Genomic DNA, 25,636 nt, shown 5'->3' with positions numbered 1-25,636 from the left:
CCTCTAGACAGCCATAGCGAGGCCCCGCGGCCTCCGCCCCCCCTTGCTCCGCCCCGCAGCACCACACTCCTTCCGGTGCAGGCGGCCAAGATGGTGGGTATCGCTGGGCGGGCCGGGGAGCAGGTTTGGGTCGGGGCTGGTCGGTAGGTCGAGCCCGCGCCTTCTCCTCCGGGGGACGCGCAGGCTTCCAGCCGCGCTCCGCTTCGCTTGACGGGCTAGGGGCGGCCCCAGGTGTGGTTCTCGGCCCTGCGGTGCCAGAGCGGGCCTGGCCCGGGGATGGCGGCGTGGTGACCTGGTCCTGCCCCTTGGCGGTAGAGAATGATTCCGCATGTTTCGGGTTGTTGCTGGCTAAGTGCGGTTCCGCTGAACCCTGCGGGGGGGGGGGGGGTCCGCTCGCTGCCTTCTCTGGGGGGGGGCGGCGGTAGTCGTAGCCCGACTGGGAAGGGAATACTGGGGGCACGGGGTCAGCCCGTGTTCACACAGAGACGTGTCGGTTTGTCAGTGTGTTGGTGGCGGCTGTATTACACCCAGGTGCTACAGCCTGAACTGACCGCACAACCGGCGTTTTGTTGGTACTTTATAGGGGACGCCCCAAAAGGATGTTGTGATAAAACCCGATGCCCCAAGCACGTTGCTCTCGGAGAAGCACGCGGACTATATAGCTTCGTATGGAACAAAGAAAGATGATTATGTAAGTATCGACTGGTGTCAGTACAGCTGTGATGTTAATAGTCATAATACCCCTATTTACTTATTAACAAGCCAATTCATTCTCGCCCTGCAATCCCAAGTACAAAAGAAGGACATCTTTATTAATATCTCGAGGTCTATGATGAGTTTTGGCATGTATTATCTGAGTGTAAACTTGAAGATTATTGGTTTAGCTCTAGAATTACTCTGAGACCTGAGAAATGAGCTGCTTGTTGCATCTTCACCTGCTAGAATGCACAAGGACTATAGCTATATTTACATGTTGCTCTTTTGATGGGACAGCATGCTGAATCCCACCACAGTACTGCCCTATGTTGCCTGGGTTTGAGAAACACTTAAACAACAGTTTTATAGCCTTGGCCCCTCAGGCCCACACAGTATTCCCGTCCCAGCAGATGAAAGATGTCAGTAACTGCTTGTGTTTGAAGAAAACATGCGGTTACCTTTACTGTCCACAAAAGAACTCTAAGTACTATTGCTTATGATTGTTCTTGTGTTCAGAAAGTAGAAAACAATGTTTATGGGTGGTGCGGATGATATGATTGGTGGAAGAGAATTCAGTATGAAATTTCATTTCCTAGTGCAACTTTAGACTGTGGCAGTTTTGGCACTTGACAGTTTCCTTAAATTGTAGGTTTGTTATTTTTGGGACTAGTTGGGGTGATAATTTGAGTGGTAGTTTGAATACCAAGGTAATAACTGAATTGGTGCTAAACTACCTGTATGCGTTTAATTTGATACTGACCTTGATACTTTGAACTAGACAATACAGGGGAGGAAGGGGATGTAGTACATGTAGATATATGCATATACATGTGCCTGTATGTGTGTGTATGTGCACAAATGCATTATCTGCAGAGTATGTGTGAGGGGCTGCTATATAGTAAGTTGTTAATAGGATGAAAGATGGTTGACATGCATTAGTTAACGTTTACAGTTCATAGTATTTTCATTGTTCTCTACTGATTATGTGCTTATCTGATGAAGAACTAAAATAATGCACTACTTAGGAATACTGTATGTCGGAGTATTTGAGGATGAGTGGTGTTTACTGGGGGCTGACAGCAATGGATCTCATGGGGCAGCTGCACCGAATGAATAAAGAAGAAATTCTGGAATTCATTGAATCATGTCAACATGAATGTGGTGGAATAAGTGCCAGCATAGGTCATGATCCTCATCTCCTCTATACCCTCAGTGCTGTCCAGGTAAATGTAACAGGGTAATTTTAGAAGAAACCATTGCATTTACTGCTTTTGATGATTGCAGACTGATGAACCAGGTCCTGTGGGATGCCAATGGAAAAACTATTTCAGTTCCTTCTTAAAAAAAAAAAAAATCAAACAGAAAAAAAACTAGCATTTGGCTGTATCATTTCCTACAAAATGGTCAGATTTTGGAAGGCTGTGGTTTTTAATGATAATTTAATGCATTCTTGATAATTTTGCTGCATTTTTTTTAAATGCTTCCTAAGAAGCATTTAAAACAGGCTTTGCTTTACAGGCTTTGCTTCAGCTTTTGGTAGATAATACTTGGATTTTGTAAAATTTTTATAGTGTACATTGAGGTGAAAGATAAGTGTGACCAGAATAAGAGTAAAGTTTTGGATTTTATTTTTTCACGTATGCATTACTGTAGATTATGATTGATAGATATTATAATGTGTTAACAAATAATTATATAATATAAGTATATATTTAAACTGTGTAATATGTATAATTACACATAGTGTGTTTAGATGTTAGTACTGTACAAAAAGAACCACTGTAGTACTTGGTTCTTGCTGTGTTCCTCAAATCTGCTTTTTTGTGTATAACTTAAAAATGATACCAGTCTCCTGAGCATTTGATTTATATGGTGTGTACTCTTTCCCTGAGAAAGAGTAATTTTCAACCTAATCTTTTCACTGCAGTCATCTCCACTGTAGATTTAATTTCTTGCTCTCCTCTTGTTTGTTTTGTTGTGGGGTGGGGTTTTTTTTGTTGTTTGTTTTGTATTTGTTCTTCTCATGAAAACTCATGTTATGGAAAAAATACCAAAAAGGCTCAGATGTTTCTGAACTGTTGTTTTATTGCTGCATAACTTCTTTCTGGTCCAGTCTTACAGAAGAAATATTCAAATGGTGTTACAAATAAATAAGATACCCTGTTTTAGAATCATAGAATAGTTAGAGTTGGAAAGGACCTTAAGATTGTCCAGTTCCAACCCCCCTGCCGTGGGCAGGGACACCTCACTAAACCATATCACCCAAGGCTTCATCCAACCTGGCCTTGAACAAGTGTGTTGGATTTAAGGTGTTTGATTTGAAAGCTGTAGGTAGGCTAGAAGAGTGCTGTTTTTTTGGGTTAGTGGCAAGTGCTAGCATTTATTATCTGCTCTGAATTTGGTATTTATTGCCAGTTTAGCTCTAGAATTATTCGAGTACTGTGAGAAGCAGGAAACTAAAGTTTCTTTAGGCTGTGACATCTAAGCTGTTCCAAACTGCTCAGTCAAATTCCCTTCACAAATTCTAATGCAGTATAAGAAGGGGGTACAATCTGAGGTTGTTAGAGATGTTTGTTCTTAAGTAGATACTTGATGTTACTAGAGGATGTTTTCATGCTAACTGAATGCAGCTCTAGATGTGCAAAGTTGAGAAGTTTTAACCAGTGCCAATGTAACACTTTTGTTCATTAAAACAGCATGTCTAAATGAGCACGCGTGTTCTTAGCAAACAAACATACCCAGAATGTGTAAAGCGTAATGTCACGTCTTCCTTTGATGACTATTAGTAGTAATTTGTTCAGATTTACTTTTTAAGGAGTATGCTATGATTATGTATTTTTTGTTGGAGTTGTATGTTCTTTTTTTTTCCCATTTCCTTAAGACTTAAATTTTATCTAACAATTGAAAGATTGTTGAAAGATTCCAGCTGACTCTGGGTGTTCAAAGTCATGCTTATTGGTGTTTTTCAGGCTTGGTGCTCTAATACTGCTTAGTTTGAACTGTTCTTTCTATTACACTTTTTATAATAAAATTGTAATTACTCTCATTGCATATTATGCAAGTTTTGAGTAAAACCGGGAAGCTGGCTGGGGCTCAGAAACAGTATGCTTTGTCATATGGATTTACTGGCTCAGATCAGTGCTAGCTCAGCGAACTTCATATTCCCTATGACATTTGTTTTTTTCCGAGAATATATTGACTGTACAGTTAGTGTCTACTCATATTGTCATACTTAAGTTACTGCGATTTGGGTCTCCTCATTAATTGAATGTAAATGAAAATCTTATAATTTGAAACTGATCATTGCTACAGGCTTGGACTGTAAGTGCTGTTACTGACAAGCAGTTTAACTTACACTTGCCATATATCCAAGTAGAAGCAGTGCCCATACTACATATCTGTAAATCTAGGATGTCATTTTCCCATTATGAAATTAGCCATAAATTAAATCTCTGTTCTACATAATGCCGACATAAAAACAAGTAAACCTGATTAAGTTTTTGAGAAGTGAGCTGGAAGTTGGAAAGTAACAAAGCACGAAAGAGTTCAGCTTGAATTGCCTATATTTGCACTTGAGAGTTTCTTAAAACAGTTTTTAGACAGAGGTAGATGAACTGCAGTGAATGACATTTTACTTTAATAAACCTTATCAGGTAGCATTCACGGTTAAATGAAGACTTTTATAAATCCAGTTTTTTTAGGGTTTTTTTTAAAGAAATAGTGTTTTTTTTATTTTTGCCTCTCTTTGATTGTTACTGTGTCTTTTTTTTCCCCCAGATTCTTATCTTATATGATAGTCTGCATGTTGTTGATGTAAATAAAATTGTTGAATATATACAGAGCTTGCAAAAAGAAGATGGATCATTTGCTGGAGACAAATGGGGTAACTTTCAGATCTTTAAAATTTAGTGGGTTGGTTGACACATATTAAGTCTGTGAGCTTAAGTTTCCTTGGATGATCTTTTTGCTTATGTTTTGTATGTGAACACTTATTTCTGAGTTATGAAAAAGGAGATTTTGTGAAGTGCAGAGATATGTTTCATTCCTTTTATAAATACTCTAAATTTCAGGTTTATTCTTGTATTAAAATTGTCCAGCTCTGAAAGAAGAAAACTTTTGAGCATTTGTAACTTGACGGTGGTTTGATACACCAGATAAGCCACTTCAGAAGGGATACAAGATCGTGTGCTATTTAATGGCAGTCAGTTACGATCTTTATGCATGTCAGCTGTGAAAGCATCTTTTCACTACATGGGAGTGAGAAAAATTGGATTTGTACTAATGAACTTCTCTTAATACTGATTTTACTTCTGCAGATAAATTCTTTATGAGCAAAGATGATATTTTTACGCTGTAGCATAAATGTTTAGTCCCATGGAAAAAAACATGGAACACTTACATTTTAATAAAATTAAAGTACTGAAACATATTGAATGCACAATGAATTTATGTTATTTGTGGAAGGAAGTTACAGTGCAACTGAAGAAATGTGCTACTTGATGTAGGACAGAACAGCACAGGTTTGGTTTGTATTTATCAGCCTGTAAATTGGTGGAGAAGAAAAGTTTAACCAAAAAAATACTGCTTGTGGATGGGTTCAATTTTAAATTTTGACTTCAAGTATTAATTGCTTGGAGTTTGCATGAGGAGAGTTACATTGGTATGGACTTCCTGAGCAATCATTCTGCTATAGATATAGCCTTCTGGTTTAGCTTCCAGATATAAATGTGCAACTTCTATCAGTCTTACTCTAAAAAAAAAGGGGGGGCTTTTACTTCTGCCTGGATTTAAGGCAGATGAAGAGTTGTGTCCAAGTATTTTTGAGTCCACTGCTCTGTGATTATCTACACTACAGAAACTCTAAAATCATGTAGTTATTTGTAAATTACCACTAGTTGAATTGATTTGGATATATAACTGACTGTATACCAGCTCATTATAAACTGTTTGCTTTTATGCACAGTAAACAAAAACATTTTAATGTACACTTTCTGAATTAGTGAGGGATAATTCATGGGCTGGAAAAGGAAATAGTACAAGAGCAGTTTTTGGCTCATTTTTGTTCTGTGTAAAACCTAGTACTTTAACATGCTGTTCCATGCTTTTAGTGGTGATTTAAATGTATTTTTGTTGTTGTTAATAAAAATACTGTTATTTCATTCCTTACCTCCGCTTTCTAGGAGAAATAGATACAAGGTTCTCGTTCTGTGCTGCAGCAACTCTTGCACTTCTGGTAAGTTCTAAATTATTATGTGCACAAGTGCAAAATCTTCTATTTGGTCCTGATGAAGTTTCTGAACATAACGAGCTTGGTAGTATATAAAGTGCATTAGTTGCTTTTCTGACTTGCAGGGAAGGCTGGATGCTATTGATGTGGGAAAAGCAGTAGAATTCGTTTTGTCCTGTATGAACTTTGATGGAGGATTTGGTTGTAGACCAGGTTCTGAATCGCATGCAGGACAGGTGAGTTTTGCTTCATATGGAAATGCTTTAAAATTGCAAGCATTACATACTGCCTTAAGCGTTTCTTTATGGTGTTGTCGTGGTTTAAACCAAGTCCCCCAACTCCCTGAGAGTTAGGAAGGAGAATCCAAAGAATGTAGCCCCCACGGATTGAGATAAGAACGGTTTAATTGCTAAGGCATAACACAAAACCCCTACTGCCATTTACTACTACAAATAATAATGATACTGCAAACAGCAAGTGAAAAGAATACAACACCCCACCAGCCACCGACCCATAACTCACTCCACCCTGCCTGGCCGAGCACCGCGTGCTCCCTCCTCCATTTTCCCCTCCAGCTCTCTCTTTCCCCGTATGCATCCTGGGCATCACGTGCTATGGTATGGAATACCTCATTGCCTAGCCTGGGTCAGGTGTCCTGTCTCTCCTTCCTCCCGGCCTCCCCTCCTCCACCTGGCTGGAAAAAACATTGAACAAAAACACCCTCAAAACATGCTCAGACCATGACAGGTGTCTATCAAGGATGGCAACTGATAAACCTTTCTTGTTTCCAAAATGTCTGATTCTAGTACACTAGTTAAAATAACAAATAGCTAGATAAATCTGAGAGAGTTGGGACATTACAATGTGTGAGGGGGATGAATATCATAAGGGAACAACTTAGAGGACTGTATTTCAGTCTTCACATAGTGATGCTGAAATAGTTAGCAGAAGGATTTTTTAGAGAATTTGAAATTGGTATTAATAGAGATGTTGTACACTGTGCCACAAATCATGAAACATAAAGGTCAATTGTTGTGTATGATGTTTGACACTTACCATCTGCTGAACTCAAAAGTCAGATGTGAACCTTCTCAAGGGGAGGGGAAAAATTAACTCAAAACAACTAGTATAGGGTTGCCTATATGATCTAGGTGGCTGGACCGTGTTCTGCTGTTCAAAGAAGTCAGGTTAAGTAGCTGAATGCACTCTCTTCGTAGCTGGAGTTTCCAGGAAGGATTAGATCTGTTGTGCATATTCACATGCTCCTTGAAGTGCTGTAAAGCACAACTCCTTTGCCTGCACAGTAGTTAAAAATTTTCTGAGAATATAACATTTACTTTTTTACTGTTCTCAGATAGGCACATCCCTGTTGATGTGTGCTTTTGTTGTTTTTCGTTGTTATCATTTTGGGTATGTGTTTTAATTAGGAAAAAGTGATTATGAGCAGTCTTCAGTTGAGGTTTTGGTGTCTTGCTGTTTGTGCTTTGGCTGCTTTCCTAGTGACTGCATCAAAGGTGACCAGAGTATCATAGAATCATAGAATAGTTAGGGTTGGAAAGGACCTTAAGATCATCCAATTCCAACCCCCTGCTGTGGGCAGGGACATCTCGCACTAAACCATGGCACCCAAGCCTCTGTCCAGCCTGGTCTTGAACACCACCAGGGATGGAGCATTCACAGCTTCCTTGTATGCTGTTGCACTGTAAATGTTATTTCCCAGAAAAAAAGTAAACACAGTTTAATCAATGCACATATGTTACATGGCACATTGGCAGCAAGCCTGACATGGCTAGATATTTGTGGGATTGCCAGGATAGTTAAAGATCAGAGTTAATCTGTTTCTAGTGGTTGGTCTTTAGCTTGCTGTCCACAAGCTGCTGGGTAAGGGGCACATACAGGAATAAACCACATGCTGGATGCAGAATTTTCATATAGGCCATATCCCGCCTGCAGAAATCAGTTTGGCTTCTCTGGCTTCGGAGTCCATTATCTTAAAATAAAACTGTAGGGCTCTGCCTGATCTTTTAGAATTTTCCTCCAAATGCATTAAGTTCTTGTATTGGCAGAATTTTACTGTTCTGTAATTACATCGTATAGCTGGTGTTTTTATACATCGCAACTGTATCAATAACATACTTTTCTAATGGAAAAGTAAAACCAAAAGTTAAAATTCGTGCTTATTTTGTATAGTTTGCATGACTGTACTCCTGCTTTGTGATCTTCCTGCATTTAGTCTGCTAATTGTAGTCTTTAAATACACAACCAATTTATGTCTGTAATTTTAGATCTATTGTTGCACAGGATTCCTGGCTATAACAGACCAGTTGCATCAAGTAAATGTTGACTTGCTGGGTTGGTGGCTTTGTGAACGTCAGTTACCTTCCGGAGGTCTCAATGGACGACCAGAGAAGGTATTAGGTGGCTTTTTTTCTTTGCTCAAACCTCAGTAGAGATTATTTTTTCTAAAGTGAAGTACTTCTGGAAAACATCATGACTTCTATGAAATATTTAATAAACTTTTCAAAGAAATCAGGACTTCATTTTGACTCTTAATTTTGTCACTAACATCTGTCATGCAGTCCTCAGTTATGCTTAGTCTGAGTACTCAGGAAGGTACACATATGGAAGTACGCCTTGCTGACTACTTTAACCAGAATCCTGTTAAATTCAGGCTTTAATGTTTTCTGACATCAGGAATGATCTCTTCTGTAGAATTTGTGAAAAAATTACTGTTTTCCTGTGTGTAGATCCTGGGTATAATAGTGTTCCTCATCACATTAGGGAATTGTGTGACCTCGAATAGTCTCGACTGATAAATACATAACCAATTAAAAATGCTTCCACTGCTCCTTCCAACCAACCCCTTCCCCTTCCATCACCTCCCCCCTCACCATGGAAAAAAAAAAAACAACCAAACAACCAAAAAGTAATTGATACAAAGCTCTTTGTACTTCCTACTCCTGAAAAAGGGGCTGTGGTTTTTTAGCCTCTCCCACCGAAGGTGAAGAACACTTCAAAATCACATTCTTGTGGTTTTGTTTCTTGAAGAAGAGGTTTGAGAAGAGACTTTCCCTTCCTGAAAAAGGGAAGTCCTCAGAAAAGAGACTGCATCCAGGAACTTTCTTGTCTTTTATTCCAAGTAAGCTCTTCGAGTGTTGTTTCTCTGCAACAGTATTGTGACAGCAGACTTAGTAATTTGCAGAATCACCAGTAAAATTGCAGGGTCATGTTTAAAACAAAATCAAATAATAGTCTGCTTCTCTGCTTGCCAGTTACCTGATGTATGTTATTCGTGGTGGGTGCTAGCATCTTTGAAGATGATTGGTAGATTGCATTGGATTGACAGAGAGAAGCTGCGCTGCTTTATTTTGGCTTGCCAGGATGAGGAGACAGGAGGATTTGCTGACAGACCAGGAGATATGGTAAGTAACCCCTTACTACATAAGACACTTAACTGAAAATTACAACTGGGAATGTAAATTTTCTCATTTGAGTGTAACTCAACTTGTGATCCAGGTGTAAGCATTCTGCAGAGCCTGCAGTTTGCTTTGAAGGAAAGATTAGGGTAGAGTTGCTTTTGAAGGCTTGCTTGGGCAGCACATATTTTATATCACACCTGCACTGTGATATTCCCCACTGAAGTCAGTTGCCCTTCCTTACAAATTCTGGCTTGGTTCTCATAACACATACCACACAAATTGTTTCTCACAAGATCACTTGGAAGATGTCTGTAAAAGTACCATGTTTGGTGTTTTGCTGTTTTTTTGTGGGTTGTTTTGTTTGGTTGGTTTGGTTTGGGCTTTTTGTTTGGGGTTTTTTTTGTTGTTGTTTTTTTTGTGGGGGGTGGGGTTTTTTTGTTTGTTTCTTGGCATGTGTCGGGTTTTAGGAGTTTTAGGGGGATGTGTCGGGTTTTAGGAGTTTGGTTTGTTCTGTAAAATGATATGCAAGCTAGAGTCCAGTGCAGGTGTAGTCCTCGACTCTCCTCATGGTTTTGCCTGATCTAAATGAGCTGTAAGTTTTTATTAAGAATCTTTATATGCTAACTTTTGTTCTGTGCCAGCCGAGCAACTGCCTCTCACTGGCATTTGTCTGTACAAAGGAGGAATAAGCTTTTGTGATAACATTATGAAGAGCGTGTTGGTATGAATTTTCTGCTTGTTTGAGAGAGCAGTTATGGTTTAGCTGGTCTGTGCTCTCTGGTTTCAAGAAGAAATAATGGAGATTGCCCAGGTAAAATGGCAAATAAAGCCATCTTCCTTATCTTTCAAGGATGCTGGACAGATAAAATTAAAAGTATTCTGAGACTTCAGTGCAATTCCTGTAAAGCACTTAGCTGCTTATTTGTCAAAGGTCACAAAGGGGACCTCATTTTATTGCTTCTTTTATTGCAGCTGACCATGTCTTTTCCTTTCTTCACAAATGCCTTAAAAACTGAACTTTTCACGCTGATACATTATTCCCACTTGTGGGAGGGGGAGAAATCTCCTTATTCTGGTCTGTCATTTGGAAAGTATTTTGGTGTTCTTTACATTGGAAGGTTTTTGTATTTCTAAAGAGCTCACAGAAAGACTTTTTCAGAATTCTCCGTGAGAAGCATGACACTTAAAATCTTCATGCTTTTCTGGCTTCAGGATTAAATTTGAGCTATTGAACTACTTCTGTCTTCCTAGAAGAGCAGAGCCTTTCCTCCATATCTAATGCAGGCACCATTGGGAGAGTTTTTGTGTGTTATGTTAGTGGTCATTTCATATTATTTTTACCTGTTATCCATTGTTGAAGTGGGTGCTGCCATAGTGGTAGGAAGAAAGATTTTGCTAGTTATGTTCTAAGCTCCTGGTTAATGGAAGACCCCCACCCCCTTTCAGATTTGTTCAGCTCAACATTAGATGCTTTCTGCCACTGATGCCATGATTCATCAATTTTTGTAATTCCGGGAATATTTGCTAGATTATCTTCTATGATGCACAGTTACCCTCTTGCTGCCTAAATCCCATAGTGTATCACTGAAGTCCCATTATTGGAAGTCCATAATGGGAAATCACAGGTAGAGAAGATCTTGGTTCTATTCTGCAATTAATGCCTCGAATACTTTGACTGGAGTTGTTCAAATGATGCTTTTATATTTCTAAATCAAAGTTCAGAAGTTTTGCAAATTTTTTTTCAATCATTTGAGGTGAACACAAATGTTCAAGTAAGACAGATTTCCACTGGATTGATATTCTCATTTTTGCCCAAGTTAATTCCTGTTTTGGAGCCAGAAGAGGGGATGAAAAACTCCACTGGCACATCTGTCAGCTTTGTGGTCTTCTCAAATTCAATTTAATCCAGAAGAACAATTTTGCAGGAGCAGGTCCTTTCCTACTCACATCATTTATTGTTTTAATTGTTTATATTGGAACTATTATTTGTATTCATGAATTGCTACTTTAATGACAAAAGGCCAAATTCTGATCTCCCTGTTTAGTAGTAAATGTGACTATTCCACGGACTCTATTGCAGGTGTTCTGTTGACACCTACAGGTTTTTGCTTCATTCCTGTAAAAACTCATTCCTAACCTGTTATTTTGGAGGCTTGTGGGGTATTGGGGGTTGGTTTGTTTGAGGATGTTTGTTTTGGTTAGGAGGGGGATGTTTGTTTATTTGGGGGGGTTAGCGTGGTGGGGGTTTTGGTTTGGTTTGTTGTGGAGCTTTTTTGTTTGGTGTTTTTTTGGTTCTGTTTTTAGTTAGTGCTAGGTTCCAGTCTTGATTTGATGTTGTGATTGTACTTCAGGTTTTGAACCACTTCACAAAAGACAGCTCTGTCATTTTTTTTTTAATTTTTATTTTTTTAAGTTCCAAGCAGCTGATTCTCAATAACTTAACTTCAGTAGCTGTGCTTATTAGCTCTTGGTTGTCATTCAGCAGGTGTTTCCTTGTTATTTACTTTAAAGAAGATTCCAGAAAGGAACAGGTGGCAGTAGATGTATCTTCTAGGAATTTCGGTTTCCCTGAACACACATACTGTTCATCAACAGATTGAACTTCACTTGCACACTTTCCATTGGGGACCATCTCCCCTTCTGGGCCTGTCCATCTGTCTTGCCATTCCTAAAGTGTACTGTTCATTATTATTATTTTGTTGTTTATTTATTTTACCCCTCCTCTATGGCCATATACTCAGTTCTGGGAGGGAGCAAGTATATATAAATCTAAGCTTTGACCACACCAATAATGTGGTTGCCAAACCGTTGAGGAGCAAGACTTGCTATAGTGGTGTAGTTTGAACCTTCTAGGCTGTGATCAGTGGTTGAGGATCCTGTATATGGCTGCAGTATGGTAATTTGGCTTAATTTACTGCAGTATAGAACCTTTGCAGTGAGATCCAGATGTTCCACTAAAGCAAACAGGATGTATGCTGCACCAGACAGCACCGGGACTTTTGGATAGGTTTTTGTGGAATGGTTGATTAACTCAATTGACAGGATGCTTGTAATGAGACTTCATAATCTGCTGCAGTTATATGGTGATAACTGCTTTTAGGGAAGTTTCATACAGTGAAGGAGTACTTGGATACCAAATCACTGCTCCTGTCTCTTCTGGGTTTTTTCTTGTATTTTTTCTTTTCATTTTTCTTTCACAGTAGGTTGCTTCTCCCTTCTCAAGATTTTACAGCACAGCTCTGTATTCAGAGACCGTTAAAGAGCTGAAGACCATTATAGAGTTGCTGAAGAGCAAATGGGGAATTTACAGAAGTGATACTTACAGATGATCAAACTTGCTTTCAAAATCTCTTCTTTGCTTCTGCTACTCTGTGACATTAATAGTAATGGAGGCAAATGAGTGCTTCCTGCCAAATTCAGAGTTGAAAATTGTCTTAAGAGACAGTTGGCAAGCATCTCTGAGTAAATCATAGTATTGTAAATACGTCTTGCCTGTCAGCACAAATGAAAGTTCAGTTGTATTGTCTCCTTCAGCCATGGGGATTTTCAGTCTCTTCCTAGCAAACAGAAGCTTCATTCCGTACAAATGAAAAGGTTGTATGAATGAACATTTGGACGTTAACATGTTTGGAAACAGACACAAACTCTTTTCTTTTTTCCCCCAGGTGGATCCATTTCACACCCTATTTGGAATTGCTGGACTATCTTTATTAGGAGAAGAACAAATCAAGGCAGTCAATCCTGTCTTTTGTATGCCAGAAGATGTCCTTCAAAGAATAAATGTACAGCCTGAGCTTCTGAAATAAGCCTCATAGAGACAGAAGGTTGATATGTCCACTTGCTTTGGTTCTACTGATTCAAGTAATCTCATCTCTGAAACTGTTAGCATATTCTTCTGAGATGTTTACATTGCAAAAGTAAAGCAATAGCTTTACTGTTGGCTTTGTCACTTCATAAACTGTATCAGAACAGGCTGCTTCTAATAATCTGAGTGTAACATGTTCTTTGGTTATATATACGAGATGTAGAAACACTTCCAATGTGTATCTAAATACATGGTGGGCTTTTTATTTTTATTTTTTTTTAATATTCAAGTCAAAGCAATAGTGTGAATATTTAATTTTTGTATTCCTGTGATATCAATCATGCTCACATATGTCCTTCAACAAGCATGTTTTGATGGCGGATCACAGAAAGCACTTTAAAAGAGTATGAAAAAACCCCCAACCAAACCAACCTGCAAACAAAACCTTACTTAAACCATGCACTTACTGCTGTGCACTTGTAATTGTTCCTATTCACATTTGCCATCACTTTTATCTACTGAGAAGCAAGTTTTTTCTTCTGATAGTAATTGATTCCAGTGAAAGCAAAAATTGTTGTTCCGTTAAACATATAAATGTCTTCACTTACTGATGAGTCCCTTAGGCAGAATTTCTCTGATATTTGAAATAGAGCATACCTTGAGTATCTGTAGTGAAATTCGCTAACATTAAGCATTCTAGAGAAGGTCTATAGGACAGTTACTTCTAACTGAATATAGAGTTGATGCTAAATTTGTTGCTGAGCTGAAATCGTGTTTTCGTAGCTTTTAAGACAGTAATTGCCAGCACTTGATTATGGTGTAATGAGAATAAAACTAGGCATGGAAAATACTTGTTCTCTGAAGGATTAAGTCCTCTTTGTCTTCATAGAAGCCCTAAAATTGTCTTTTAATTTACATTCCTCACACCCTGGCTAAGAGTGAAATACATAATAAAAGGTAATTGCAAAGGGGAGAAAGTCTTTACTACTGCATGTATTTAAGAAGGTCTACATTTGTTTCAGACACTTCTAAAAGCCATCTGGTTAGTTTTATCCAGCTTGTTCATGTTAGTAGAGTGTAAGGTATAACTGTACTTTTTGGTAGACCTTTACATACAGAGAATTTCAAAGAGAGAATGTGCATTTGAATGCCTAAGTATTTCTAATAAATGTTTTAAGCTTTCTCTACAGGTTTTTTTAGACAAGGTAAGAACCCTGCTCTTCTTAAACTGTTCAGTTGCCTGATGAATTAGTTTCCTTCTCAAGGTTTGGCAAAAAGTTACAGTAGGCTTTGTGTTGAGCATGAGGGAGCAAGAACACTGATCAGGTTTTATCCAACTGAAAGGTGTAACAGAAAATGGTTTTTGTTTTTTTTCTTATTCCAAGTTACTTTTGCAAGTGCCACTTCTTTTCATCTAAGGAAACATTGTTCAGTACATAGGAATTTGCCATATTTCTGTGTTGTGTAGACAGAATAGAATCATCTTCAGAATTTCTTGTCTTGTATAGACTGAGACACCCTGAGAATTAGTATGTGGGTGATACTGCATGACAGTGTAGAACATTTAACTGTAGGTTCAAATCCTGTTAAGGTGTTGGAATTTTTTTCTGAAGAAGGTCTGGTCAACTTCATTTCCTAAGTCAGCTGTTACTTGTAAAGATCTTAAGATTTTAGGTTAAAAAAGAGGTGAGTATGTGCACAAAGTGACTTCTTGAGAATATTCTTCCATTCTTAACATCAGTTCTTTAAAATACTGTATTTGCAGAAGTCATCAAAATTTTTCTTATGTGAAGAAAGTCTTGTTTTCTGTTAAATGTCCGGTGAAAAAATCAGTTTCCCAACGTGTCTGTGTTATGTCTTATGTCATTTTGGTACAAAATCCATTGTTACCGTCTACCTCTATTTTGTTAAAAGTACTAATAAGAGTTTTCTTTTCTGAGCTTATGTAGTTAATTTTGCAGTAATTAATCAGCTGTTCTCGGTCTTTGGTTACTGGTCCTTTATTAAAGGCTTTCAGAAATACATATTTTCATAACCTTTTTTTTTCCCTCTGGAAATATTCATATGGAAAGATCCCAACATTATATTAGTACTTGATTTTAAGTACTGTAGCGTAGCCAGTATTCCCAGCAATAAATATTGCAAAATACTGCATGAGAATTTGTGAGTGAATAGTGAATAATCTGGATACATAAAACTGTGTGTCTGTAGATATGCTTATTCAAAGAAAATGAGGAGGGAAGATGGATCAACAGCCATTCTGTTGCCTTCAAGAACATGGTTCAAGTCCAGAGGTATGTGTTTTATTCCAGAGATGATTTTTCTCAGTTTTCTCAAGGCAACTTGGTTAAGACAATTCAGCCTTGTGGTCTGTGACCATACAGAAGGAAGGAATGTGGAAGATGGACTTCGCTTTTGTTTCTGCCTTTCTTGTCATATGCTTGGATTTCTGTCAGAGAAGAGGAAAAGGGTCTAACACCAGCTGCCGGAGTCTGAATGCACTCTGAATTGATGGAAAGGTGTCGCCCAGCTGGCAATCCAGAACCATGCAGCACTCGCTCACTCCCCCCTTTCCTTCTCCCACTCCCGGAGGGATGGGGAGGACAGTTGAAAGAATGTAACTCCCACGGGCTGAGATAAGAGCACCCCAGTAACTAAGGCATAACACAAACCACTGCTGCTACCACCAATAATAATGATAAGGGAAATAACAAGGGAAGAGAATACAACCACTCACCAACCGCCAAACGATACCCAGCCTGACCCGAGCAGTGATCTAACCCTTCTGGGTAACTGCCCTCAGTTTATATACCGGGCATGATGTGCTGTGCTATGGAATACCTCTTTGGCTAGTTTGGGTTAGGTGTCCTGTCTCTGCTTCCTCCGGGCTTCCCCTCCATCCTGGCAGAGCATGAGACTCACAAAGTCCTTGGTCAGACTAAACATTACTGAACAGCAGCTAAAACCATCGGTGTTATCACCGCTGTTCCCAGGCTGAAAGTCAAAACCACAGCACTGCACCAGCTACTGAGAAGGAAAAAACTGACTGCTACTGATGAACCCAGGACAAAAGGAAAGCTCAGTATAGGACTTGAAGTTGAGGACAGGCAGTAGCTGGAATGGGCACCTGCAGCCTGCCATCCTTTGCTCTGCAGTGACACTAAAGTTTCTGGTACCAGGCTGATGATGCTGCTGAGAAAGCACGTGCTGTGCTTCCCCGAACTGTGAGCAGATGCCAGCAGAGGAGCTGCACCTGCTGTCATTTCAGTTGTGAAGCTGGATATCCATCAGACTGCAGTTGTGGCCTGGCAAGGGCTGGCTTCTGTTTGGAGTGGTTTCTAATGCAGGTGTGTTACGTTCCAAGGACAAATCTTGTCAGAATGTTTATTGGAACGCTTTTAGTGGTGTGTCTGCCTGCTAATGCACAAAGTAGTGTCATGGTGTGCTAAGGACGTGTTGTAACAAACCTAGATGTACACAAGCTGTATGGTTGTTATTGGGATCTTCTAGTACCTAAACTCTGGAGCAGGGCGGGTGCAGCTGGGACGCTGCTGGAACAGAGCGGATGTGGGACAAACCGCGTGTAAATGCTTCGCTCCCGTGGGTAGGAGCTCGCTTGCAGCCTGTGTCACCCTTTGCACTGCGTGTTCAAAGCGGCGCTGGTTGCGTGCCCCGGGCAGGGAGGGGCCGGACGCTGTCTGTGCCCCTGTGCGGCGGGGGCGCGCGTGTCCCCTCAGCGGCAGCCGGCGGTGCGGAGGCGAGAGCGGGGCGCAGGCGCCGCCATTTCTGTGGGCGATGGGGACCGTAGCGGGCGAGGCGGGGATGTTGAAAGCGAGCGAGGGGGAGGCATGCAGGCGGGAGGCCACCTCCGGGTCCTACAGCGGCCGCTGCTCCTCCACCTCGGGGCCGGGAGGGCGGGCGGAGCGGCCGCCCCGCTATACCCTTGGGCTGCTGCAGACCCCGCACAGCACAACGGGCAGCACCGGAGACCTCTCCAGCGGCGGGGCCAGGCCGGACAGCTCCAGCGGGGAAGGCCCCGCTCCCAGCAAGGTTGCCGGGGTAAAGGCGCCGGTTTCCGGAAGAGGTGGGGTGCTGCCTTGCCTTCTCTACGGGTTTTGGCCGTTTTCTTCTGTCGTCCTGCACTGTTTCGGTCGGTCTTTGAAGGTGCTGTTACACGCGGTGGTTGCCTGAGGAGACGCAGCAGCATCTCCTTAGCGACCTTTCTCTCCCCAACCCCCCTTCCGCCCCTTCAAACCATCAGGACAATGGTGGTCGCTCTTCACGCTTCTTTAAATACCTCTTCATTATTTATGTGAGATTTCTAGATAGCATTATCTCGGTTCCTTGACGCGGTCAGTAATTTGGTTTGAATTGCAACACAGTATTGCTTCACTAGAGAGCTGAACGGCATTCAGGTGGTTATGGAGTTTGGGTTTGATTTCTTTGGTGGTGGTTTTTCTTCTTTTTTTTTTTTGTTTTCTTGTGGGGTTGGGTTTTTTTTTTTTTTCTGGAGGTTTTGGGGTTTTTTTTTGTTTGTTTGGTTTTTTTTTTGTGTGTAATAGTTTTAAATGCTCTTATCCTCCATGTGTTGTAAAGATGCTGAGGTCCTAAAATGTGACATTGCTGTTGCCATCCTCCACATAAGGCAGCTGTTCACCCCAGGCTGCTGGCTCCTACTGGGGACGTGGCCCCTCAGCTCCTGACTACTGAGCATGTGTGCACCAGCCTTTTAATAGATTTTGACCCTAACATGAATCTCTGTATTTTGGCACAGAAAAAAATTGTTCAAATAGTATGTTTTCCAGTGAAAAAAAAACTACAAAAGGAGCTGGAAATTATTTTAACACTTGCTGCAATGCATTCTGAAGTGCATACATCTTCATTACATGTAAACTGGGAGGAAGGTAACATGGTTGTGGGTAATGTACATAATCAGTCATGAATCCTGAAAAATGCCACAAAACAAACAGAATTTCAATTTGAGTAGTGCATAACTTGTTAAATGATGGTTTTAAAAGATACCCTGAGGTGGTTTGGTTCATCTGGTCTTTAAAATTACGGTTTTCCCCATGTTATGCCAGGAAAGCAAAGTCTTCTCTGCCAAATTTCTGAGTGAATTTATGCCAAAACCTAAGAGAATGACTATTTAAAAAGATCACAATGCATTGCAGTGCTGATTTGTCCACTCTTAAAAAACCAACCGACCAACCAAAAACCCCAAACGAAGCAGTCTGAACTAATGATGTTTTGTTGGGTTTTTTCCCAGATGCCACAGTTTTGTAAGATCTAAACAACCCAAACAACTCCCACAAAAAAAATCAAACAATATTGTCAGTATTTTTTTTACCAGCTATGAGGAACTGTTGTGCAGTTAATGGGTCATCTGAGGACAGTGCTGAAGTATTCTGTGTTGTAGATCCATTTTTAATTTAATAGAAGGAACAGAAACATTTGGGCTTCCGTGTCTCTTAATACCTGGAATTTTGTAACTGCTGAGTGGAAAAACTGTTTCTATTTTAATTCATTTTTATGCAACTTACAGCAACTGTTCAAGCTAAATTAAAGATATGATGTTGGTTTTAGTCATCTCAAGAGAACTGAATATAAATAAAGTATTTTAAATAATTTGTTAAACAGAAACATGATCTGAGAGATTTTGCAGGACATAAAAATAGAGATAAATCTGAAGATACATGTGTAAAAGAAACCACAGATAACAAATACTTACCAGATTATTGTATGATTTTTGAGAGCTGAACCACATAAATTCAAAGGGAGACCATTCTCAAGCGGAGGAGATTTTGAACATGGTTCTTTGTTTTCTCTTATTAAAAAAAGAATACTGACCTTCAAAAATAAATAAACCCATAAACACATGCAGTTTCAGGTACAGATTTAAAAACTGATAGGCAAATGTAAGATGGAGGTGACACCACATTCATAACTGTAAGGTACACTAGAATATGAAATTATGAGTGTTACAGTGACTTCTGTAGTATTTCAGTCTAGCAATGCAAACAGTGGTTTTCACTGGTGCTGCAAGTTATGTCATTGTGGAAAATAAGCATTAGTAAAGGTTTGATTTCAAAACAGACTGATTTTTATTTTATTTCATACTTCAGAGAGCTTCTGTGACATTAGAAATTGTTGCTTGGATATCTCTCTAGTAAGAAAAATAAAGTTTTCAAAGTGGTATATTTATGTATTGCTTTCTGGATAAAAAAAAAATCTTTTATTTTTTTTTTCCTCCCCCTTTCAGAATCATATTTTGGGGACAAAAGTTCTTGTGTAGAAAACACTAGCACACTGCATCTCACGAGTTCTTCTGTGCGAGGCCTGAATAGCGCATGTGTAGGAAAAACACCCCGCTCTTCTAGCAGGTCTGTTTGCAGAAGCCATACGCCTCTTATGGGATATTCAGGTAAGATTAATAGCTATTAAAGGAAGTAGTCCTACTTTCATTTCTTTCATTATTTTATTAAGCACATTTTATTTTTAATGTGATCCAAGAAGATACTGAAGTATATTCAAAACTCAGAACCTACTGTCTTTTGCAGTTTTCTTTGTGACTACTCCAAGAATGGGAGAATTGGGGTAATTATGATAGTGAAACCCACAGAGCAGATTTCTCTAGACATTATGCAACTTAACAGTGAAACAAGGTCACTTTGTCAGTTTCCTTTGCTTTTACTTGTGTGTTCCTTAGCCGGGAGAGGTTGATTTTTTTCTGTTTTCAGTTGCAACAGAGATGCAATTAGTTCTGACAATCTTTAATTAATGCATTCAGTCAGTCTTTTAATGTAAGAGTGTGATGGTCATGCTTTAGAAAGTGCCTTGCCTGTATGGTGTGGCAAGTAAGGAGTTCAAGAACCAGGGTTTTTAATTTTTAATGAAGTTTGTTAAATTGAATGGGATTTCCATTATATGGGAATACAAATACATATTTCACTTGGGATGTCAAAGAATGAATCTGTGAATGTAAAGTAGTGGTTTGTAACTGAATATATGCAACTGTTTTACAGTTACATCCTCATCTGCAGTCTCTACTCATACTGCTGCATCAGTTATTGTAGCTGTAGTAGAAGGAAGAGGCCTTGCCAGAGGTGAAGTAGGAATGGCCAGTATTGACTTAAAAAATCCTGAGGTGATATTATCACAGTTTTCAGACAATACAACTTATGCAAAGGTATTGTTGCATTTACTTAATTGCTGTGTCCCTTACAGGCTAATTATAACTTTCTTCCTTAAAAAAGCTTATGACTAATGGAAATGTAATAGTTTGTAGAAGAAACTTCTCAAATGTGAAAGTAACAAGTTCTAGAAAATGTGAAGTGTTGAAAGGACTATTTTCATTACTGTGCCTCAGGTTTTAGATGAAGGGGAAAGAATGTTCTGCAAAAGAAAAATGGCCTTGGCAAAAACCAGTGTGTCTGAATTGTGAGGAAGTGAGAAGCCTAGTTTTGAAGATCATTGGGCAATACATGGTAGTAGAACTGGCAAATATTTTTCATCGGGCAGAACAGCTCTGAGGCATATGTTTTCTCATGTAATTCTCTTTTTTTAATTAGCAGTGCTCTTAAAGCTTGCCCTGATCTTGACACACATGGGTACATACTAAACCTGGCAGCTACAGAAGTACTTCTGTAATACGCTGTACTAAAATTCAAAAAGATGTGCACCTTGAAAGTGTGGGTGCATGATAAAATGACGAGGTTCAGGTGATGAGGTGGCAACTTAAATAACCATTCTCTTAAAGGTGTGAAAGTGAAAACTTGATCTTCTAGTACCTAGGAAAAAACCCTGTCCTGTGTAAGCAAAAGAACGTTAAGACTAGAATCCTGTAAGGAAATGTTGGATTAATTTTATGGAAGTTGTTTAATGGTTTCGTAAAGTTTGCAGTTACTTCTAAGTGTAAAAGGCTTTATTTTCAGCTAGCAATAGCTGTGTTTAGAGTCTCCCCTGTTCTACTGTGTCAAGGTTAAGGACTGTGTTGGTGTCCCATGATATTTATATTTGTCAAACTGGGAAGTATTTTAGCTGGCCAAACTCCCTCTCTAACCCTTTACTTTTGATTTTTGTCTTGCATTTAGTGATAAAATACTATTACTTTTCTTAAGACTCATGTTTTGTCTTTAAATTATGATAACACAGCTTTCTTCTCTGTTACTCAGGCTTGTAACTTGTCAAGTTTACATCTTATATTACTGCTTGTCAGGCCTTGACCAGTTGTTCAATGTTTTCCTCCCTTACTATTCTAAATGATGGCATTTTTAATTGTATATATCTTTGTATTTTTCCATTTAGATTACCGAGTTCTTCATTCTGTGGGCATACCTGATACTGTATTGCCCATCCAGTCAAAAAAAAACCCCAAATCCCAAACAAAGAACCCCAAAACAAAACAACTCTCAGAACTTCTCCCCAAAGGCATTACATGGCTTAATTTCATATCTCATTCTTTAACAGGTTTAACAGTACTGTCTTATCTGCTGATCAGCTGCTTTTTTACAGTGTCACTATCCATGTTTTGCTAGTGATCAATATCAAACTTAACTGTATTTTACTTTTCTTGTACACCTTTTTATTTTTGAATGTTCTGTAAATTAATTCAGTGACATTTTCTTGTATTCTTGAAGTTCCTCAAGGTTCATTTTATACGTGATGCCTCTGTAAAAAGTTTTCTAATGATTACCAGACATGATGAGCAGTAGCAGCTTTCCCTTCCACCCCCAATACCCTAATATTATCTATTTTGTGTATTTTTTCTTTGTGCTTGTTCACCTTTCCATTTTTACCTGTCCCTTCTATGACATCTTAACTTCTAAGTGCTTAAAGTTTTTTCATGTTTCTTCCTTGAGCATATGTGGATGATTATATAAATGCATAATATTTGTTCTCTCTTATGAAGTAAATAAATAGAAAAGCATTTAGTGTACTTTGAATTCCTGCAGCAGGTGTGTAAAAATGAGAGAAATGTTGTAAGAGGAGGTTACAAGAAAGTCTAAAGCAAGCCTCAATCAAAAGATTATTAATATTCAGACATATTACATTTCTTCATCTTCCAGAGCACCATTAACATTACAGCTGCAAGCCCAGAAAGCTGCTATCTATTGAGAATAAGTCCTTCTCCAATCTTAGCCGTGGAATACAGTTCTGGATATTTATCTCTTGCATTGACAACAAACATGTTTTGGTGTAGGACAGGGAATAGATACCTGTCTTTTTTGTTAATGTGGTTTCATGTATATTTAGATATCCATACCTATAGATATGGATAAATTTTACTTGGTGTAGAACTCAGCAGAAAGTTTGGTCTTTATTTACAATATATACACATATTTGTAATTTTTAGAATATAAGGATACTGTCATTCTTCATTGCTGGTTCATATTTTAGATTATGTATGGATTTTCATTAATTTTTATAATTTTTTTGTACAGGTCATTACTAAACTCAAGATTTTAACACCGCTGGAAATTATAATGTCAAACACTGCTTGTGATGCGGGGAACACATCAAAATTGTTCAGTCTGATAACAGAACATTTCAAGGTAAGCTCTTAAATTTTGTTCAATATTTTAGAGTTCTTGTTGATCACTTTTATACAATTGTTGATTTGAGAGCTTTCCACAACTTGTAAAACCCTGAATGCAGTCAGATTTTGTGTGGTTTATGGTTCTGGGGACTAATTTTACCATGGTAAAGAGTAATCTAAATGCAGTTCAGCACTAGTAGATCTAATCTTAATTGCAGAGATAAGTATATTTCTGATTAAAGACCCAATTTTCAAATGTATAGTATTGAAATAATTTGAGCAATACTGAACCTAGGAAGGACTCAGAGGTTAAAAGAAATCAAGCAGTTTCCTTTGCTCCTTTTTTGTTCTCTCAACCTGATAAATAGATGAGGCTAGTGTATCACAGGAGAAAAAGCACCACAGGGTGAAAGATCATGAGATAAATAGTGTATGTAATTTGTAAGTATCAAAGCCTCAGAAGTTTTAAAAAACTCTGTATTGAGTACTGCTTTAATTGCTCCCTTGTCTGTACTGCTGATGGCCTCTTCACGAGTCTTTTTCTGCTTCCTGACCTCTCCTCTTCGTTTTGCATATACTGCTTGAACATCCCACACATTCCATTCCATTAACCTGTGTATCTTTATTGCCAGTTTACTGCTGAGAGCTTGATAATGATCCCTTGGACTTAAACCTTGGCAAGAGAAAACCGCAGTTTCAATGTCAGCATTGATGCTACCATGAAAATAACTTTCTGTAAAGTCATTAATTTTAACCAAATCCAAGTTCTTTGTCTTGTTCTTGAGAGCAAGAGCAATATCCAAGAAAAAGCCTACATTAACTTGCTCAAAACAATGGTATGAGCCTATTTGTATGTACTTACTAGCAAAGACAAGGAAAGATGAGTGGCAATAGTGTGGCTTGCTTGTGCTAATAGCATAGAATGAATACTTCCACAGTTTGCTAAACGAAATGATAGATTTTCTTGGAAACATATCACTAGAAAAATAGAGAAGTCTATCTGATGATAGAATCTTTGTAACTTTTAAAACTATCTGCTTTTCCCCTCCATCTTCACAGAACGTGACTTTTACAACTGTGCAAAGAAAATACTTCAATGAAACTAAAGGTTTGGAATACGTAGAACAGTTGTGTGCATCTGAATTCAGCACCGTTTTCATGGAGGTTCAATCAAAGTATGTTTAAATAAGGAAAAAGCACATGATGTTCAGAAAAGTTTTTAACCTTTTTGCATACTTAGCACACAAGTCTTGTGGGTTGGTGCAAAAGCTAGAAAACCAGAAGAGAGTTGTTCTTTTATTCTGCCCTCCAGTGTTTCTGATACATCTATAAACTTGCACAGAAAGCCCATTACAGCCTCTTTTTAATTTTTTTCCCCTGTTTTTTTTGTTTTGTTTTTGTTTCCATCACTTTCTACTTTATCCTCTTTGTTTTCCTTGTACCAACAATTTTTAAGTAGTGGTCCTTGGTGACCTGGGTCTTCAAGTCACGTACTGAAATATGCATGTTTGAATTACCAGGTATATAATGTGGGGTGTCAAGTGTACAGACAGTCAAACATGAGTATTTTATTTACATGCATATATGTGCACTCTTCATGGGTTAGTGCATACCTGAAACATACTATGTTTTCAGTGCTGTCAGTCCCAGTAGTTGTCAAGCGTGAATGTAATTTCTGTAGTGCAGCTCTTGGTTTTGTGGTATTTCAATAGCCCTGTTCAGCATTCATTAAAGATTGTTTCTTTCCAAGGTATTACTGTCTTGCAGCTGCTGCAGCTTTGCTAAAATATGTAGAGTTTATTCAGAATTCAGTTTATGCTCCAAAATCGCTCAAGGTGCGTTTCCAGGGGAGTGAGAAAACAGCCATGATAGATTCATCATCAGCACAAAATCTGGAATTAGTGATTAATAACAGAGATTCTCGGTAAGAATATTTAAGTTTACAAATTGCATTTTTTAAAGTTGTATTTTACCATGTGTTCTTGATGCTTGTGTCAAAGAGCTGACCATTATATTTATTTCTGTATGACAGATCTTACATACCATTCAGAGCTTACAAAAAATATTTGGACAGAGAAATACATTACAATTCAGCACAAAATTTCTAGCATAGGAATCCCACAAATGAATTGCATAAAGGTGACACATAGTCATCTTTGAATCAGTGTAAACTTAAAATGATGTTGATGCAAAATTTCACAGATCATGAAATGAAAGAGGTAACGTGTCCACGAGAAGTTGCTTATGTTGGATTAAACTGCCTGGATTTTATTCATTTTAGACAAGATAAACAGGCTTGAAACATTGTTTTGTTTTCCTTTACTTCTAAGGACTAGTGGCAAGTTGTTCTCCACAATGAGAACAGTGCTTGGAATGCTTCTTTCACCAGAAGTTCCCTGCTTTCTAGGCAGAAGGGGAGCTGCAAGAGTTGCCTTCTCAAGACTGTTATATTTCTGGTTAGAACTGGCTGCCTGCTAAGTTCTGAGATCCTCCTCTGCTTATAAGTCCACTCCTCACCCTGATATAAAAAGGAGAGCCTGGAGATTGCTCGCTCTCCAAGTATTACTTGTAAAAGCTTTCTGCTTAGAGGTATATTAGAATTATAAAATGATTTGGGTATAAGGGACCGTTAAAGTTCTTCTAGTTCCAAGCTCCCTGCTCTGGGCAGGGGCACCTTTGACTAGATCAGCCACCCTTACCACTGTTCTTTTGTCTTGCTCGGCTCTTGCTCTGTTTTTCTCCCTGGTTTTCTCTTCTTGTGCGGATCACAGAGAGCAATGTTAGATCTGCTCAGAAGAGGGTGGTAACTATGGTTTCTTTCTGTTCATCTGCCATACCTTGTCCCCAATTTCTTCTTGTTTGCTCCATCGCTTCATATATAACTGCAGGAGCCAGCCTGTAGGATTGGCACCCTCAGAGCAATATTTCTCTGAAAGCTGCACTAATTTGACAGA

The 25,636-nt window shown here is 38.9% G+C and overlaps 2 protein-coding genes and 1 non-coding gene across 5 annotated transcripts in view; all 3 read left to right on the top strand.

The window, feature by feature from the left end:
• Positions 1-65: 65 nt before the first annotated feature.
• Positions 66-15,171, top strand: RABGGTB (Rab geranylgeranyltransferase subunit beta). Of its 3 annotated transcripts, none has more exons than XM_031050872.2 (9): positions 66-93; positions 584-691; positions 1,722-1,919; positions 4,474-4,579; positions 5,877-5,929; positions 6,049-6,159; positions 8,209-8,334; positions 9,196-9,345; positions 13,008-15,171. In XM_031050872.2, the coding sequence occupies exons 1-9, from the start codon at positions 91-93 to the stop codon at positions 13,146-13,148; spliced, it is 996 nt and encodes a 331-aa protein (XP_030906732.2). In that variant the 5' UTR covers positions 66-90; the 3' UTR covers positions 13,149-15,171. The 3 variants fall into 3 exon arrangements, with proteins under 3 accessions (XP_030906732.2, XP_033920145.1, XP_030906733.2); XM_034064254.1 differs by lacking the exon at positions 66-93 and adding an exon at positions 126-143; XM_031050873.2 differs by lacking the exon at positions 66-93 and having other exon boundaries at positions 589-691; positions 1,699-1,919.
• Positions 825-907, top strand: LOC115946869 (small nucleolar RNA SNORD45). The gene has a single exon (XR_004080881.2). It is a non-coding gene; the product is annotated as a small nucleolar RNA SNORD45 (small nucleolar RNA).
• Positions 15,172-16,942: 1,771 nt separating the features above from the next.
• Positions 16,943-25,636, top strand: part of MSH4 (mutS homolog 4) — a 29,456-nt gene continuing 20,762 nt past the window's right edge. Inside the window, exons 1-7 of the mRNA XM_005151324.4 lie at positions 16,943-17,231; positions 17,563-17,565; positions 19,407-19,568; positions 20,170-20,333; positions 22,588-22,698; positions 23,742-23,857; positions 24,433-24,606. Coding sequence (XP_005151381.3) covers positions 16,943-17,231; positions 17,563-17,565; positions 19,407-19,568; positions 20,170-20,333; positions 22,588-22,698; positions 23,742-23,857; positions 24,433-24,606 — 1,019 coding nt within the window. The remainder of the gene's footprint in view (positions 17,232-17,562; positions 17,566-19,406; positions 19,569-20,169; positions 20,334-22,587; positions 22,699-23,741; positions 23,858-24,432; positions 24,607-25,636) is intronic.

This window comes from Melopsittacus undulatus, chromosome 6 (genome assembly GCF_012275295.1).
Source record: "Melopsittacus undulatus isolate bMelUnd1 chromosome 6, bMelUnd1.mat.Z, whole genome shotgun sequence".
NCBI lineage: Eukaryota > Metazoa > Chordata > Aves > Psittaciformes > Psittaculidae > Melopsittacus > Melopsittacus undulatus.
Note: the sequence above shows the minus strand (reverse complement) of the source record. Positions and strands in the feature narration are given on the sequence as shown.